The 18,714-nt window shown below is 49.1% G+C and overlaps 1 protein-coding gene across 4 annotated transcripts; it reads left to right on the top strand.

Moving 5' to 3' along the window:
- Window positions 1-1,209: 1,209 nt before the first annotated feature.
- On the top strand, window positions 1,210-18,393 carry C18H16orf95 (chromosome 18 C16orf95 homolog). Of its 4 annotated transcripts, none has more exons than XM_059877388.1 (8): window positions 1,210-1,335; window positions 3,561-3,618; window positions 6,924-6,978; window positions 7,696-7,836; window positions 11,791-11,937; window positions 12,782-12,818; window positions 15,996-16,203; window positions 18,149-18,393. In XM_059877388.1, exons 1-8 carry the CDS (start codon window positions 1,308-1,310, stop codon window positions 18,165-18,167), a joined length of 693 nt encoding a protein of 230 aa, XP_059733371.1. In that variant the 5' UTR covers window positions 1,210-1,307; the 3' UTR covers window positions 18,168-18,393. The 4 variants fall into 4 exon arrangements, with proteins under 4 accessions (XP_059733371.1, XP_024834672.1, XP_059733373.1 ...); XM_024978904.2 differs by having other exon boundaries at window positions 15,993-16,203; XM_059877390.1 differs by lacking the exon at window positions 11,791-11,937.
- The last annotated feature ends 321 nt before the right edge of the window (window positions 18,394-18,714 follow it).

Below are 18,714 nucleotides of genomic sequence, written 5' to 3'. Positions count from 1 at the left end.
TTGACTTGAAAATCCATTTAAGTGATGGAAGGCTGCCTCTCAGCCTCCTTCCTGGGAGAGGCAACTTGGGGGAAGGAGGGCTGGTAGCTTGACACTATGGTGGGAATGGTTGGGCTGTCCTTTTTTATTTCTTGGCTAGGTTCTTTGAGATGTAATTTATGTAAATTTGTAGTGTAAGTACATGTCTTTAAGTTTACCAACACACAGAGCTGTGAACAGGCACCATAGTCAGGATATAGAATGTTCCATCCTCCTCAAAATCCCTGGTGCTGCCCCTTCTTAAACCACTCCTCTGTTCTCCATCCCTATTGTTTGGCCTTTCCTAGAATGTCCAATAAATGGAAATACTTAGTATGTAGCTCTTTTAACCTGGCTTCTTTCATTCATTATCATTTCCCTCCAAAGAGCCATTGTACACATTTTCCCCCTAACACCCCCCATGAAGTTTTAATGCCACAGACATAGTTTATATGTATAACGCATTTGTGCTTTCAAACTTTGGTGCTGGAGAAGACTCTTGCGAATCCCTTGGACAGCAAGAATATCAAACCAGTCAATCCTAAAGGAAATCAACTCTGAATATTTATTGGAAGGACTGAGCTGAAGCTGAAGCTCCAATACTTTGGCCACCTGATGAGAAGAGCCAACTCATTGGAAAAGACCCTGACGCTGGGAAAGATTGAGGGCAGGAGGAGAAAAGGGCAGCAGAGGATGAGATGGTTGGATGGCATCACCGACTCAATGGACGTGAGTTTGAGCAAACTCCGGGAGATAGTGAAGGACAGGGAGGCCTGGTGTGCTGCAGTCCATGGGGTCGCAGAGTCGGACACGACAGTGACTGAACAACAACAACAAAGCATTTGTGTGGGTCTGTGTGGGTATGGGAGCCCAGGCGGATGGCCGCATCACCATGGAATGTCTCTCCTGTTCACAGAGTTCCACAATTCTATTGGAAGGCAAGCTCCCACGGGCTGCCATGGGTGTGGGGGAAACAGTGTGGAGGCCTCTCCTAGAGGATGCTTCGGTGATCTCAGGGCGAGTGCTAGAATGGGGTACCTGGCACCTTGGGGGTGGGGGTGAGACAGTGACACAGGCAGTTGGAAATGAGAAGACTCTCCTGGCCTGGCTACCTGGCCTGGCCGTGCCATTTCATAGTGCCCCAATGACAGTGAGAGAAGGATGACAGTGGTCCTGTGTCCCCCCCAGCAGACTGCAGGAGCTCACAGTGAAGGAGGAGGAGAGGCCAAGACACTGGTGTCACAGCTGCTGAAGAGAGAAGTCTAGGTGTCACGGTTGGTGAGGTGACAATGAAGCCTGTGGGCCCACAGGAAAAGGGTAAGGTTGGGGGCAGCAGAGTTGACGGCATGCTGGTCACCAGTGTACACCTGTCACATCATACAGGGCCCTCATCTGGGTAAAAAAGTGAGTCCTGTGTTCAGGGCTGTGACGGTGGTGGCGCCTAATGTAATCTTGACCTGACCACTGTGCAGCTTGGGTTCAACCTGAGAGAGACCCAAAAGTCATGGGACACGAGAACTTAAAAATTACAGTTCTTGCTTAGACTTTATTTGAAAATCATGATTTCACTTAACCTACAGGATTTAGGTTTGTGAAAACTGTTACAGGTCAGTTAGGCAAGATGATCCTGAAATAACAAGCCAACCTCAAAACCAAACCACAACTTTTTTTCTTTAGCAGCAATACATGCTTTTTTAGGAATGTTCTCAAAGATACAGATGTCTGTTCTCACACAGATACGTGTGAAGGAGTGAGAAGTGGCTGTCCTCCAGCTGCTGGCTGGGCTGGCACTGTGTGTGTTTTTGCTGGTATCTTCTGGTGGACATAAGCTCTATTATCTTGGGTGATTACCTGGGGTGGGGAATTGCTTAGTCACAGGATATTCACATGTTTGAGTGAGTGAAGTAGCTCAGTCATGTCTGACTCTTTGCAACCCCAGGGACTGTAGCCTACCAGGCTCCTCTGTCCATGGGATTTTCCAGGCAATAGTACTGGAGTGGATTGCCATTTCCTTCTCCAGGGGATCTTCCCAACCCAGGGCTCGAACCTGGGTCTCCTGCATTGTAGACAGACGCTTTACTGTCTGAGCCACCAGGGAAGTCATTCACATGTTTAGACATTGTAAATACTGCCAGTTTGCCTACATGGTTTTATCTGTTGTGTAAGGTGTGAGGGTTCCAGCTGCCACACGCTCTACAAACTTGGTACTGTCAGTCCTTTTAATTTTAGACATTTTTGGTGGAAATGGTGATGAGTTGCACTTGATGTGAAATGGCATGACAGTGTCAAGAGTGGTGAGGGCCAGTGCTTCTGCGGGGCTTGTGGGGCATAAACCTGTCTTCTGTGTTACAATATTCCAGTGGGCTCAGGAGAATAGAAATGACAAGGAATCCCAAGGGCCCTCCAAGGTTTGCAGAGATGAGACAGCCATAAATAAAATACTAGGCTAATGGTGAGATTCCTCGATAAATTTTGTCATTAGCTATTAAGAGACCAGTGCTGACATTATTTATACAGATACACAGGTAGGGGGTGGTGTCCAAAATAATTAGCAACTAAAAGACAGAATAAAATAAATAATTAGCAACTAATATAGTGGGGGTGCTGCCCAATCAGCATGGGTGCTAGCTAGGAGAGCCTGCAGGGTGGGAACTGGCTGGAAGCTCAGCCCTGTTCATAGGTCATGAACTTACCAGTTCAATAAAAGAGCCATGAAACCTGAGTAGCGCCTGGGAAATCCTGTTTGTCTATGGCTAGGAGAAGGCAGTGGCAACCCACTCCAGTACTCTTGCTTGGAAAATCCCATGGACGGAGGAGCCTGGTAGGCTGCAGTCCATGGGGTCGCTAAGAGTTGGACGACTGAGCGACTTTACTTTCACTTTTCACTTTCATGCATTGGAGAAGGAAATGGCAACCCACTCCAGTGTTCTTGCCTGGAGAGTCCCGGGGACGGGGGAGCCCGGTGGGTTGCCGTCTATGGGGTCGCACAGAGTCGGACACAACTGAAGTGACTTAGCAGCAGTAGCAGTCAGCACAAGGAAATGTGGCCCACCAGGGCTACCGTTGCTTATGATGGTTTGATCAAATATTAGTATTAGTTGAGAATGTTAAAGTCAGCAAAAAAGGGGAGTTCCTTAGTTGTCTAGAGGTTAGGATTCAGGGCTTTCACTGCTGGGGCTGGGATTCAATCCCTGGTCAGGGAACTGAAATCTCACAAGCCGAGGTGTGGCCAAAAAGAAAAAAAAAAGTTAGCAAACACTGAAAAGTTTGTTTTCAAGAGATACTACAATCAGTTGTTCTGAATTCCACGGCCTTCGAACCCTTGGTTGCTTCAGAAACACACATCCTCAAAAGTCACAATTTGAGTCCGATTCAGCCAGTGACAAAGGCGCCCAGTTAAATCTCAGCGTCAGAAAAACAATGAAAGACATCAAATACAAATACGTCCCAGGTCCTGCGTGGGACACACTCCTACCGAGATGCTCCGCGGTTCTCGAATGGGCCCTGGGCCCGAGTCGCGCACCTCTTTTCTCTCCTTCCAGGGGACAGATACCCCGTCTACTGTGCCCTGCAGCCCCGCAGGCCCGTCTGCACGAAACAGTGAGTGGATTTTCCCGGGATCGGGCGGGGAAAGGTGTGTCTTCCGAGGCCGACGTCCACCTAGGCCAGGTCCAGACCACAACCGAGGAGTCTTCACCTGCGCCTAGCCCGACCTCCGCCCCGGCCCGGCCCGCCCCCGGCCCCGCCCCCGGCCCCGCCCCCGGCCCCGCTCCGGGCCCCGGCCCCGGCCCCGGCCCCGCCTGCTCCGCCCGCCCGCTCCGCTGACCCCGAGCCTGTGCCTTCAGAGCCCAATCAGATGCCAGGTAAGTAAACATGTATAGAATGCAGCATCTGATTGGCTAATAGAGAGCCAATCGACAGCTAATAGGGTGCTGTCGCCGGAAGAGCCTGGCCTCAGAGGAGCGGGAGGGCGGAAGAGGTGGGGCTTTCGAGGTCGAGGGCGGTCCCGGGGACTGACGGGGCGGTGTGAGGGGCGGGCCCGAAGAGGAGTGACACGGTGAGCCAGCCCCGACTTCCGTCACGGCTGTCATCTTGAGCTTCGTCACCGCCCTCACCATAACTTAGCAGAATCGTGGCGGGCATTTCTGGGAGCTCTCGGGTGTCCGTTCGGTCTGTCAGCGCACACTCACCCCGAGCGCGTCATGACAGGCAGGTGCCTCCCTCAGTCTTGCACGCTGGGCCGCCGCGCCACACAAGGGGCCCGGCACCCGAGTCACCTGAGGGGGCCCCGGACCCCGAGTCACCTGAGGGGGCCCCGGACCCCGAGTCACCTGGGGGCGCCCCACACCCCAAGTCTCCTGAGGGGGCCCCAGACCCCGAGTTACCTGAGGAGAACTCAGACCCTGAGTCACCTGCGGTGGCCCCGGGACCTGTGTCACCTGGGGAACACCGACCCTGAGTCAGCTGGGGCACCCCAGACCCTGAGTCACCTGAGGCGATCTGGACCTCGAGTCCACTGGGAGGCCACAGACCCCAGTTCTACTGGGGTGGCCCCAGACCCTGAGTCACATGGGGGGCTCTGGACTGAGAGTCATCTGGGGGAACCTGGACCCTGAGTCACCTGGGGAGCCCCAATAGCCTCAGGTCACCCTGTCCCATGCTGCTGCTCCTGTTGCTGCTAAGTCACTTCAGTCGTGTCCGACTCTGTGTGACCCCATAGACAGCAGCCCACCAGGCTCCCCCGTCCCTGGGATTCTCCAGGCAAGAATACTGGAGTGGGTTGCCATTTCCTTCTCCAATGCATGAAAGTGAAAAGTGAAAGTGAAGTTGTTCCGTCGTGTCCGACTCTCCAGTGACCCCATGGACTGTAGCCTACAGGCTCCTCCATCCATGGGATTTTCCAGGCAAGAGTACTGGAGTGGGTTGCCATTGCCTTCTCCGACCCCATCCCATACTACTACTACTAAGTTGCTTCAGTTGTGTCCGACTCTGTGCAACCCCATAGACGGCAGCCCACCAGGCTCCCCCATCCCTGGGATTCTCCAGGCAAGAACACTGGAGTGGGTTGCCATTTCCTTCTCCAATGCATGAAAGTGAAAAGTGAAAGTGAAGTTGCTCAGTCGTGTCCGACCCTTAGGGACCCCATGGACTGCAGCCTTCCAGGCTCCTCCATCCATGGGATTTTCCAGGCAAGAGTACTGGAGTGGGGTGCCATTGCCTTCTCTGACCCCGTCCCATAGTAGCTTGTAAAAGGTAGGCAGGAAAGACACTACACTACATCATATAAGCAGGAAAGGCAATTCACTGACTAATTGAGGCTGTCAGGTGTAAGTCAGGAACCGATGTACACAGATGCTTAAGGACTGTGGTCAGGGACTGTTGTCTCCATCTTTCAGCTTTGTTTTCTTCCCCTCTGGGGGCAAAATGACCACCAAGACCTCTGGAAAAGCTCTTGCAACTTCAACAGAAAAGGAAATTTCCTTTCCTAGTAATTTTAACACAAAGCCCCAGAATGAGGGAAGCCTGACATACTGCACCATGGGGTTGCAGAGTCAGACACAACTGAATAATAACAACGAGAATGAGTTTCACTGGGTTGACTTGGGTTATGACATTCTGAGCCAGTCTCTGGGACTAACTGGCTTCATCTTCTGGGCTGGAGGTTTGGCCTCCACAAAGGAAATAACAATGCTCTTATGACTGTTAGGGGGCTTGGGTGCTATGCAGGGCAACATCCCATATTCTGTGTTGTCAAGGATCAGGTGTGGGAGTTGAGCTCTGTGACCTGAAGCTATTACTGTAAATAGATAGTAAAATAGTGATTATTATGATGATATCACTCTTAACCATTGCCATGTTACATATGCTATTAGGAAAGCTGGAAGTTTTGCTTTGTTTTGAATTTATGCTCACTGGACACTCTCCATATGGTGGCCAACATACCAGCAATTTGTTGTGCGGAGAATGGGGAAGAGTAGTAGAATCTGTGTAGCTCCAAATGCTTTTTCAGCCCAAGAGAGAAAGCACCCAGTTTTGTTTTTTTTTTTTACTGCAAAGAATTTCATTAGATGTACGGTTTTGACAGTATTTTCCTTCAGAATTCTAAGTAAGCTCAGGGTGTATGATAAAGCATGTGTTGTGGTTGGCAGCTACACGTCTTGGAAAGTTCTCACCAGGTTGGAATGTTCCTGTCTTTCCTAAAGGTCCTAGCATAGGTTTAGCTGGAGTGTGCCTGGTGGTAGTGGTTTAGTCACTAAGTCATATCTGACTCTTGTGACCCCATGGACTGTAGCCTACTAGGCTCCTCTGTCCATGGTATTCTCCAGGCAAGAATACTGGAGTGGGTTGCTGTTTGCTTCTCCAGGGGATCTTCCCGACCTAGGCTGATTCCAGCTAAACCCTTTGGGGATGCAGGATTCCACAATAGCTTGACATATGGGAACCCCTAGACCTTAGCCACGTGAGTGTGTATCTACCTGCTTCTGTTGTCACCCTCTGCCCCCTCTTTGGCTCAGAATGATGACCCCTTCCACTCTTGGGGGGCCAGTTGACTAGGATCTCAGAATGGGCAGTTGACTAGGACTTCCCTGGTGGCTCAGACAGTAAAGTGTCTGCCTACAATGTGGGAGACCTGAGTTCGATCCCTGGGTTGGGAAGGTCCTCTGGAGAAGGAAATGGCAGCTCACTCCAGTACTCTTGCCTGGAAAATCCCATGGACAGAGGAGCCTGGTAGGCTACAGTCCATAGGGTCGCAAAGAGACATGACTGGGCGACTAAACTTTCACTTTCACTTTCCACTCTTGGGGTTTAATGATACGAGCCAGGCTGGCTCAGGCTCTCATACTAGCATTCCTGCCTCCAATGTACACAAAGTCCAGAACTTTCTAAGCCATCTTCTTTTCTAGGAAAAGAAGCACATTTCCAGCTTTTGGGAAAGAAGTGTGTCTCATAGATCATTCGGTAAGGAAAGCAAACCTCAACTACTTTGCCCCAACCCTGACATGCCCTTTGGTGGGGAGTAGAGCAGAAAATATGGGTCCAGAAGCAGCATCTCACAAGAGGGTGTGTCAGCCAGTGGGGTCCATGGTTTAAGTGGCCATGCAAGCTCCCAAATCTCTATATAGGGTCACCCACTGCCTTCCCCGCCCCTCAGTGCCTCATGATACCTTGAGACAGGGATTTAGGAGGTCTGGGAGAACCAGTGCTGCCCCTTAATGTATCTGTTCTGGGCAGCTCTGTCTGCTCCTGGAGAGGATGACTTTCCCTCTCCCCCAGCCTGTGGGTGTGGTGGGATCATATGGGATGGATGTGGAAGGTTTTGCAAACAAAGTTCTATACGCAGACTGACGTGGACAACCACAGAAAGAGCGGTCATCCATCCTAGAGTTGGTTGTATTTCTCCATTTTTAGAAAGAGAGATCCAAGACTTGCTCATAATAATGTGGCTGTAAGTGATTGCACATCCCGGGTCTGCGGGCTCTGTGGTCCCCCTCCAAGTGACTTTGGAGGATCTCAGGACAGTCTGCAGTAGCTGAGGCCCCTGTGCCTGCACTTGCCCTGGATGCCATGTCTTAACCTGGCTCCCTCTGAGTGTGGATTTACCATTCAGAGAGTGCCTTGGCTTGCATCACTAATGCAGCATCACGTTAAATTCTGTTTTGTCTGCCTCTTGCTCAGATGTGCCCTGTCCCCAGCACTGTTCATCTAGAGCCCATCTGCTGTGAGTGCCAGGCCAAATTTGGGGGCTACCTGCCAGTGCCCAGGGCTAAGGCAGCACTGCCTTACTGGGTCCCTCGCTCCTTGAGACCCCAAAATCAGGTAGGTGACTTGAATCAGGGGTTCAGATTTATGGAGATATGATTGACATGTGATAAAATGGCACACATATAAAATTTGATAAATCTTGACATATGCACACACCCATGAAACCACCACCACAATTGTGATAATGTACAGTCATCTCTAGATATTCACAGGGGATTGGTTCTAGGATGCATGTAGATACCAGAATCCAGGGTGCTCAAGACCCTTGTATAAAATGGTATAATGCAGTACATGTACACAACCCCGAAAGGTTTCCTTGTACCCTTTTCAAAATTGTATTTATTTCTGTTTTGCTGTGCTGGGTCTTCATTGGTGTGCTCAAGCTTTTCCCTAGTTGGGGTGAGTGGGGGCTACTCTGTAGTCGCAGTGCATGGATTCTCACTGCGGTGGCTTCTCTTGTGGAGTATGGACTCCAGTAGTTGCAGCACAAAGGCTCAGTAGTTGCAGCTTGTGGCCTCTGGAGTGTGGGCTCAGCGGTTGTGGTGCATGGGCTTAGTTGCTTCCTGTCTTGTAGAATCTTCCTGAACCAGGGATTGAACCCATGAACCATGCATTGGCAGGCGGATTCTTAACTACTGAACCACTAGGGAAGTCCTCCTTGTTCCCTTCTGTAATTCCACTCAACCCTCTCTCCCCACAGTCCCCAGGCAACCATGGGTCTGTTTCTGTCACTATAGATTCGTTTGCATTTCCTTGAATTTTATATAAATGGAATCGTATAGTATGTACTTTTTTTAGTCTGGTTTCTTTTGTGGTGGTGGTGGTTTAGTCACGGAGTCGTGTGTCTGGCTCTTTGCGGCCCCATGGACTATATATAGCCCACCAGGCTCCTCTGTCCATGGGATTTCCCAGGCAAGAATACTGGAGTGGGTTGCCATCTCCTTCTCCTGGGGCTTCTTTTACTCAGCATGATTATTTTTGAGATTCACCTATATGGTTGTGTTCACTGATAGTTCATTCCTTTTTACTGCTGAGCAGTGTGTTGTTATATGGATAGACCATTCATCCAGTGAAGGACGTGTGGATCATTTCCAGTTTTTTTCTATTTTGTCCAACAAATAAAGCTGCTGTGAACATTTGTGTATAAGTATTTGTGTGAACATGCCTTCATTTTTCTTGGGCAAGCACCTAGGAAAGGCATTGCTATATTGTATGGGTGGCATATGTTTAATTTTCTAAGAAACTGTCAACTGTTTTGCAAAAATGGTTGTTCCATTTTACAATCTTCCCAACAATGTATAAAGTTCAAGTTGCTTCATGTCTTCATGAACGCTTGGTTTGGTGAGTGTTTTAAATTTTGGCCATCTTAATAAGTGTTTATCTCATTTTATGTTTTTTAATTAAAACATTTTTAAAATTGTGGTTTCAAAGATTGCGGGATCTCAGTTCCCTGATCAGGGACTGAACCTGCACTCCAGGCAGTGAAGGTGCAGAGTCCCAACCCCTGGACCACTAGGGAATTCCTCTCATTGAGGCTTTAACTTGTGTATTTCCACAGTGACTAATGATGTTGAGCATCTCTTCGTATATTTTTACCATATGCATATCTTACTTGATTTGTGTCTGTTCAAGTATTTTGCCCATTAAAAACGTTGAGTTGCTTTTTTTTAATTACTGAGTATTGAGAGTTCTTTATATATCTGTATAAAAGTTCTTTATTAGATATTTAGTTTGCAAGTGTTTTCTCCACGTTTTTGACTTGTCTTCTAATTCTCTTATTACTATCTTTAAAAGAGCAGAAGTTTTAGATTTTGATGAAGTCCGATTATCAATTTAATAATTTAGTCCTTTCTGCATCTTGCTTAGGCATGCCTGTTCCCAGCACAGTGGTGTATCATGGTTGCCTTTCATCAGGCTGAGGACTTCACTTCTATTTCTAGTTTGTTGAGAGCTTTTATCAGAAATGAATCATTTAAGTTTTCAGGAAGACTTTGTGTAGAGTTGGTGTTATTTTTCACTTCTAGTGTTTTTAGATGTTGGCCGTGGGTCTCTTATATGACAATGTACATGGCAGAAAGTGAGTCTTCCAGAGTCTTCCAAAAGGTTACCTCCTACCTTCTCCTCCTTTTCAGGGATAAAACATTCCCAGAAGCCCAAGATTTTTTGTTCCCTTACCCCCCAGACCCTTTGTTGGCAAGAGGGAGTGGCTGATCCCTGGCCTGACCGCTTTGCATCATAAGCAAAGTTGGTTTCTTTTAACAAAAGGAGGAATGATTGCTGTGTGGCTACCCTCGTAGTTCTCTTGTCATGTCTTTTGGACTCTCAGCAGGCATGGTTGCTCTCTTGATTCTCCACCTAGCTGCCCCTCTGGCCTTGAATGTTCTCCCAACTCTGCTCCCCGAGTCCCAGTGTTTCTTCTTTCCCAGTGGACAGTGCTGTGCAGGGAGCTGCTGTGGGAAGGATGAGGTCTTGTTGCTTCTGGTGCAGCACCTGCCATGGAGAACGGGCTTAGCAGCCATGGGTGGATTGAGTAGAAGTGGCCAGAGTATCCTTATCCTGGCGGGCAAAAGGGTCCTATGTGAGAGGGGTCCTGTGCCATGGTGACAAGGAGCCAGGGCGCAGGGAGGTGCCCGGGTCTCCAGGCCTCGTCTTATCTGCTTTGGAGGAGGTCCAGGACTCCCTTCCTCCTTCCTGCAGCAGTGTCTGCTTGGCAGCACACCTTACACCCAGGGTCCAGTGCAGTCCTCCCGCGGCCTCAGAGGTTGCAGGGGTTACTCGAAGTAGTTTTGATTATGTTTTATAATGTGAGCTGTGAGCACATGGTTGGAAATTCCCACAGTGCAGCAGGGGTGTGGTACACAGAACTCTGTCCTACCCCTCTTCCAGAGGTGTCCTCATTTGGCCTTCTGGAGGTTTTCTGTGCTTGTGTTGTTTGGCTAGCAATGTACAAGTCACCCTACGACCCAACTTGATACAGCAGTCACTGTGATAACTCATGTGGCTGAGGGACACTCTGCTGGCAGCTTGGCCTCAGATATCCTGATCTTGGGGTCAGCGGGCTGTCCCAGGCACTGTCTTGTGGCCATGGCAGAGATGTGAGAGCAGCTGGACACCTATGAGGTCTTCAGCCTGACAGATCTGGCTACTGTCACTTCCTACTTATACTGTTGGCCAGTCCAGTACGTGATCTGACCAGAGTCAAGGGGCAGAGTCTACTGTTCTGGAAGGAACTGCAGAATTGCAGAGCAAAGAGTGAGGCTAGCGGTGGTGATGAGGCATTGGGGTAAGGATCTGACCCATCACAACTCATATACAAACAACACTGCACACATATTCTTTAATTTTTTTGATGTAAATGGTAGCATGCTGTATTCACAGTGCTGCATTTCTCACTTAATATTGCATCTCTGTGCTCATTGTATGTCAGGACAGACAGATCTGCATTATTCTTTCCAAAGGCCATCCATTCCCTTTGTCCCTGTGTCCGTTATTTATTGTCCCTTATTACCAGATTCAGGCTGATTGGTCACTACAGTCAGTGCTGCACTGAGTGTTCTTGAGCAAATGCACATGTGTCTTCACGGGATGCGGTCCCAGAAGTGCAACTGCTGGACCAAAGACTATCCATGTTAGACTTTGACCAGTGTGGCCAAGGTGCTGGCAGAGTCCTCTCTCTCACTGAGATCGCTGAGGCTCAGAGGGGCTAAATGTGGCACCAAGGGTGCTCCTGGAGGCCGGTAGTTTCAGGACGGAGCCAGGTCTCCTGACTCCCCCCATGTGTCCCACCACAGCACCACGCCCTGTGGATGTGCAGGTGGTGGGTAATGAGGGTGCTGGCCACCCCTGGGAATATCATGATGGGGGGACCTGCTCCCTCAGCCGGGCAGTCGGGGTGTACTGTGGGAGGGGCATAGCAGAGGCACTCTCCAGGGCCCTGTCCCTGAGGCTGAGGTTTTCTGGGGTGTGGCTCCACCCCTCTTTGGACCTTCTCTTCCCTTCCTCTGTTAGATCCAAAAGATGGTCCGGTCTTATATTCCCAAAACCACCAAGGCATGCCCCTGCCCATGCCACCGCTTTGGGGGCCACCTCCCGATGCCTAGGGATCAGGCCGTGATGCCCTACTGGGTGCCTCAGGTCCTGAGGTCTCACAAGAAGGTAAGAGGGAGGCTCGTATGGCAGCAAGGCCTGAAAGTGAGGGGTGGGCCGAGGGGGACCCAGAGATGAGGGGAAGGGTGCCGGGTTCCTTCCCCACAGTGGTCTGCATTGGTGTCTGGGGGTCTCCTCCAAGCTGTGGCCTAGGGCAGCAGAGAGCAGGAGGCAAGTGGTACTCAGGGCAGGCCCAGGTTAGGTGTCCTGGTGGTATTGGGAAGGGTGGGATACACTGCGCTCTGAGGGTCTGCTGCTACCTTTCCCATCATTTCTTCTGCCCCTCCTCCTCCCCCTCTCCTCCTTTCTCTTCCCTCTTCTCCAACTTGCTCACCTCCCTCCCTCCTTCTTCCCACCCCACCCTGCTGCTCCTTGCCTCCCCTCTACCTCACTTTCCTCGGCCTGTCTGAGCAGCCTGACCTTGTAGCCCTAGCCTGGCAGGCATGGAGCAAGGGTTCTGGGGAGGGGCCGTAGCTCAAGAGTCTGTGCTCACTCTTCGGCTCTGTCTGGCCACCTCCACACCTCTGGGTTCCAGGTCAATGTTTGTGGTGGGGTATGGTTGGCCAGGTCTAGCCCCGCTCAGTTCCAGGGCCACTCCTCTTCCTTGCTTTCTGAGTGTCCTGGAATTAGAGGCTTCTTCTGCCTTCACCCACATTCCATCTGCTGGTTTTCTGTCACCAAGTAGCAAACTGTCACCAGAATTAAAACCTGGAGGCCTTTTAAAAAAACATAACTTGCATTCTGAGCTGGTCATGGACCCGTTTCTGGGGGTCTCCAGGCTAAATCACTGGGCCCCCGTCTTGGTGGATCACTGGGCTGATGCACTTGCCCACGTTCTTATCTTTTATCCTAGGTGGTGAAAAGGCAGCAGAGTTTTAAAGGCGTCCCAGGTAACTCAGTGCACTTGTGTCTCATCACCCCCTCCCCAAGGAAGGCGGGGTTCTCATGAACATCATGATGGGAGTGGGGTAGACTTCTGTCATGATGGGTATAACACAGAGAAGGCCACAGTCTGGCACACATACCACTTCTCCGACACCTACCCTTACCAGGCATCACTAATCACCCCTCATCTTTTCCTAGTGAACCCAGAGAAGCCTCAGACTCTATCAGTTATCAATATTGACTCTCAGGATGAAACCAATTTGCATCCTGGGGTTAGGTGGTATCTGAAGTGTTTTTTAAGCTCTAATCTTCTATGATTCATGATATGACTTGTGTATGTATGTGTTATATATAAATATACATTTATGACAGTGTATAGGCTTGTATGTTGACATATTCTATCTTCATGTATTCCTGACACATTGTATGTTCATGATACCACACTTATGCATATATTCATCATACAGTGTATACATATATTCATATGTTCATGACAGGCCTAGCGCATACTCACATGTTCACAGTGCAGTTCATAATCATGACAAGGTGTGTTCACGTATCCTCATATGTGGCCTGATGTACGCGTGTCCTCACACGCTCAGTCTCGGTGTGCCAGGAGATGGTGTCTCTACTTGCACCTTTACTTTCTTCATCTCTGAAATGAGCAGAGGTGCTTTTCCTCACAGATGGTTGACATGTCTGCTTTCTCTGCATTGCATGTGAGCAAGGGAGTGGACGTGTTTTGTGCAGTCTGATCACACCCTCCTCTTTTTGTGCTGGGGCCAGATTGCACGGTGAGTGCCCTTGATGGACTCTCTGGAGGAGGACCTGAGAGAACTGAGAGGTTGGGTGTCTGACAAGGGGTTTTCCTGATGAGCAGGTGATTTGAGCGGCCCACCCAGAGCCTGGGTGTGTGCAGGTCGGGGTAGAGTGGTTGGGAAATGAGCGGCCACTACCTCTCATGCTCACCTCTTCATGTAGAAGATACTTAACTTTTCCCTGATTTTAAAAGCACAGTTAGGAGGAGCATGAATTGTCACAGCCTTTGGCAGAAGGTTTGGAGGTATCGATCAAATTTTATAATGTGAAAAATCTTTAATCCAACAAGCCCATGTCTGGGTAATATCTGTGGGCACTCCACGCATGTCTGTCTGTAGCAGTAATTTCTTTGGTGAAAAATTGGAAGCAACTTAAGTGTCTCTTCGTGGGAGGATGGACATAAATAGAGGTGCATTTGAAATGTGGCACCAGCTACCTAAAGTCCACAGCTGTTAGGGATGATGAAACGGACCCCCCAACACATTGCAAGGTAGAATAACAAGTCAGTGTAGCCCAGGCAATAGGACTCCACTAGTGTCAATTTCAGAGAAGGCAATGGCACCCCACTCCAGTGCTCTTGCCTGGAGAATCCCATGGACAGAGGAGCCTGGTGGGCTACAGTCCATGGGGTCGCTAAGAGTTGGACACGACTGAGCGACTTCACTTTCACTTTTCACTTTCATGCATTGGAGAAGGTAATGGCACCCCACTCCAGTGTTCTTGCCTGGAGAATCTCAGGGACGGGGGAGCCTGGTGGGCTGCCGTCTATGGGGTCGCACAGAGTTGGACACGACTGAAGCGACTTAGCAGCAGCAGCAGTGTCAATTTAAAAATGAAAGCTCTGTTTATGTGTAGGTTAAGGTTGGTTTCGTGTGTCTGAGCTGACAGTCACAGGTAATCCCTGTGGGTGGGAAAGGGGCAGGTCAGCCCAGCAAAGAGAGGCTTCTGGGGTGTGTGTGTGTGTGCGCATGGTGAACAAAACAGATAGCAACACGTTGCCTCAAGTTTTAGGTGGAAGAGCCAGAAATCACTTTATTAAAAAAAGTGGCCATAGAATGAGAACCACCTGAGAAACTGCTCTTCTTACTGTATAGTATAAACTCACCAATTTAGTGGTTTATTTTTATTGGTTGTTTTTGGCTTTGACTACTCTGCGTCTTTAAGAAAGTGTAAAAGCTTAGTCGTTTTATTAGTGAATCATGCATCCATTGATAACACTGTTAAAAACCAGTATTAATTTTTACTCCAGCCATGGTTTTATAGTTCAGGTGATTTATGTTAGTAATATTTCAAGCCTCAAACCCATTCAAGGACAGGAATGAGAATGTGTTCACAGGATGGGAGTGAGAGTGTGTTCACAGGATGGGAGTGAGAGTGTGTCACAGGATGGGAGTGAGAGTGTGTCACAGGATGGGAGTGAGAGTGTGTCACAGGATGGGAGTGAGAGTGTGTCACAGGATGGGAGTGAGTGCCAGTCTCACTGCCACTAGGAGGTTAGGGAGCCTTCTCTCCTCTGAGCTTCATACAGAGTGACCTAAAAATAAGAGATGGTTCGTTGGCTTCAAATCCAGCTGAGTTCCATTTTAGAAAAATCTGTGTTTCTGATCTTGTAAATAGAGGGCTCATGTGCTTTTCTTCTTTATGCTCTTGTGATAGTTTTTTATAAAGAAAAGATAGTTTATATTTGTTAAGAATGTATTTTATATTAGTATGATTAGAGTCAGGGTACTACATTTTTAGTAGTAGCATATTAATAGCATAGTAAAAATAAATAAGAGATATAACATCAAGAGGGTCACATGTGACCAAAGCAGGTCTTGAAAAAGCTAAAGAGCATGGAGGAGATAGAGATGTTTGAATTCCATTTGTGTTTGTGGTGGTTGTTTACTGCTTATTATGGGAAATATCAGATACTCTGCAAAAGCCCATGTTCCCTTCCCTCGGCTACAGCCACGATCAACTGATCAACTCTTGGATGATTTGGTTTCTTCTGTGCTTCACCCACTCCATACCCCCTCCTCCCCCCCAAAAAAAGGAAAAAGAAAAAGATTACTGTGGAGCAGATCACCACTAACTACCATATCCTTTCATTCATAAATCTTTCAGTAGGCAGCTCTAAAAGATAAAGACTCAGAAAACACAGCCACAAAGGCCCACAGTCGCCCTAGAAACAAACACATAGCCATGCTGTCTTCATCTCCATGGGCGCTGTGTGAGTGCTCACACCCCAGGGCTGCGACCTGCCTTGCTGTGACACCTGGTTCCTTTGCCCTGGTTTCCTGAGGGCTCTCTCATGGGTACAGGCTCGAGAGTACCCTGGCCCCACACCCCTCGGGGCCTGACTCACTTTCTCTGCCTAGAAGCCCCTCTGGATGTGCGCTCCGGGTACAACCGCTGGCGGATCTGTGGTGAAGGGCGCCATCTCCTCAAGTGGCAGCAGCTCCAGGCTCTTCACCAGGCTGGGCCGGTGGCCTCGGGGCAGCCAGAAAGCCCCCCAGCCTCCCTCCTGCCCCTCAACCTCAGCCTCCTGACACTCCTCCATGCCCTGCTGAGGGTCATGGAGGCCATCCGGTGAGCAGGTGTGGGTGGGGCAGTGGTGGCCTTGGGCTTATCTTACGTCCTGGGGTTTAGTTGAGTTGAAGGTGTGGGAGAACTTGGTTGTCGCGCAGCAGAGGGTGAGAGGTGGGCACCACTCTGATTACTGTTACGTTGTTAGCATCGTCTGGATTGTTGCTCATACCTGACACACACATCTTCTTCCAGAAAATGCAAGGGAAGAACAAACCAGATGCATCAAGGTTAGGGCCAGTGGTAGGGTGGTGGAGCATCTACTCACCTTTATTTTCTCACCTGCCCTGTTCTCAAGTTTCTAAATTCCCCTTCCCCCAAAAGACCACTGGTTTCAGTTTCTACAAACTTCTGTTGTGTTGGGGTCCCTCTGGAGTTTAAGCACACTACAGCCTCGGGGAACCTGCTGCCTCTCTCACAGCCCAGCCCCGACTATCAAGGCTCCATATTGAAAAGCCCTTTCACCAGCCTTGAACACACCTGGCCTTGCCCAGGCCTGCATTTCTCACCTGGGGCCCCACTCTGCCTCTGCCACCACCCAGGAAGCCTCCAGGGCAACCTCAGGTTCATTGCAGGGCCTCTCCTCACCTGGTTACTTAGTCCCCTCAGTAACAGCTCTCCTCCTCCTTCTCGTCCTCTTAATACCCCAGTTTACCCATGTCCCCAACCATTACCCCATCCACCTTCTTCTTCCTGTTTCTTTTATCACACCTATATATAAATATATACAAACACACACCAATATGTAAATAGAAGGCATGCAAATACATATCAATATGTAAATGTGCACAATTAGAATTTACATATATTGACTTATTTACTTTTTGTCTATCTCCTCCACCCAGTTGTAAGAGGAATGTTCTAGAAAATGTCCAGTATCTGAAAACAGTTTCAGATGCCTTTTGCCCAGTTTTTTAGTTGTTCAAATAGGAAACCAGCTCTGTCATTGTCACTCCATCTTTTCTGGAAGTGGAAATTCCTCTCCCTGCATCCTTCCTGGCCACTCTCCTAGTACTGGGCACTCCCTGTGGTCACATATGACGCCGTGATGCACATTTGCATACAGGTGCCTGTAGTGGACCTGGGTTGCAGCTTCTCCAGGGCGAGTGCCCCGAGGAAGCAGCTGGCCAGGGTTGTCAGCTTTGCATGATCTGAATGGGTCAGCACTGTGAGACTTCCTTCTTTGTTTAAGTTTCATCTTTCTTTTTGTGTTTGTCAACTTGATGTCAAATTTGGTTGGACTCCCTGGTTCCCACTCTGGGAAGAACAAAGATAGAAACTTGTCTGTAGATGATCCATATTAAGTATTAATAGGTGGTTCAGGTGGGCCAAAGGAAAATTGCTAATACTTTTATGGGAGGTGTTTGCTTCTGAGCCAGGATCTTAGGGCAGAGGTCAGGCACTAACCAGCTGTTAGGAGAAATTCCTTACCTGCCTGGGGTGTATGTGGGGTGCCCTGTGAGAGCCCACAAAGCGCACACCCAGTTTATCTCAGGAGAAGCTGCTGGCCCATCTGCTGGCCTGGCAGAGGCTTGCTAGAACTCAGAGGCCATAGGAGAATGGATGAGCTCCGAACCTGCCCAACAGGGAGCCCAGAAGAGTAGTAATGAGTCAATCCTTGCCTTCTGGTCTGGACTTGCTGTGCCTTCGTTTTATTCAGTTCCTTCCACAGTTCTGCAGAGCTGGTGTTCTCCTTGGAGCCCAGAAGGGGAGAAGGGGCTGAGGGGGCTGAGTGCCTTCCCTCAGGTCGCACCCTGGACAGTGAGCCAGCCAGGGTGGCTCCCTGTCTCCTGTGCAGGCTCCTCAGTGGCCGAGTGTGCATTCTGCTCTGCCGCAGGGTTTCCTCCACCCTCCACCGCAGGGAGGCTCCTCACACGGGCCCTACAAGGCCAGTGTGGTTTCATTTTGGGGTCAGTTCCTAGTAATTGCCTTTCTCTTTGCTTTCTAGCCAGCTTTTTTGGGTATGAAGTTGAAATCAACGGCTACTGTCAAGAACATCAACAGAAATGTCCATCCTCCTCAAGGTCTTTAACAAAAGCCATCAAATCAGGGAGAGTCTGTGATAGTCACTGTTCTCTCAGTCAATGCAGGTTATTTATCATCAGGTGATTTTTAGTTGTAGTGGAGTTGCTGTGAATGTGGGTGAGATTCCATTATGAATATGATCAATAAATGTTATTTGTGAAACTCAAAGTGATCACTTTTTGAAAAATGATTTCCTCAGATTTCCCTTTGTGAGGGTGGGACTCGTTCTCCACTTCTGTGTCCCTGAGGGCGGGGGGCCGTGACTGAACTCCTCTTCCCTTTGCAAGGACAGCACATCCTCTGGATGAGGATCCTGAAACGGCTTTAGCATCTGTTTCATGTGGATCTCACTTTAAGTAACATAAAATTGTATGCAGTTTATATTTTTAAAAACTGAGATATCATTCACATACCGTAAAATTCACCTTTTTTAGAGTGATTTTGTGCTTTTTTTTTTTTGCTATATTTACAAGGTTGTACAATTGCCAC

This window comes from Bos taurus, chromosome 18 (assembly GCF_002263795.3).
Source record: "Bos taurus isolate L1 Dominette 01449 registration number 42190680 breed Hereford chromosome 18, ARS-UCD2.0, whole genome shotgun sequence".
Classification (NCBI taxonomy): Eukaryota; Metazoa; Chordata; class Mammalia; order Artiodactyla; family Bovidae; genus Bos; species Bos taurus.
The sequence above is the reverse complement of the archived record's forward strand: the minus strand, read 5'-3'. Positions and strand labels throughout refer to the sequence as shown.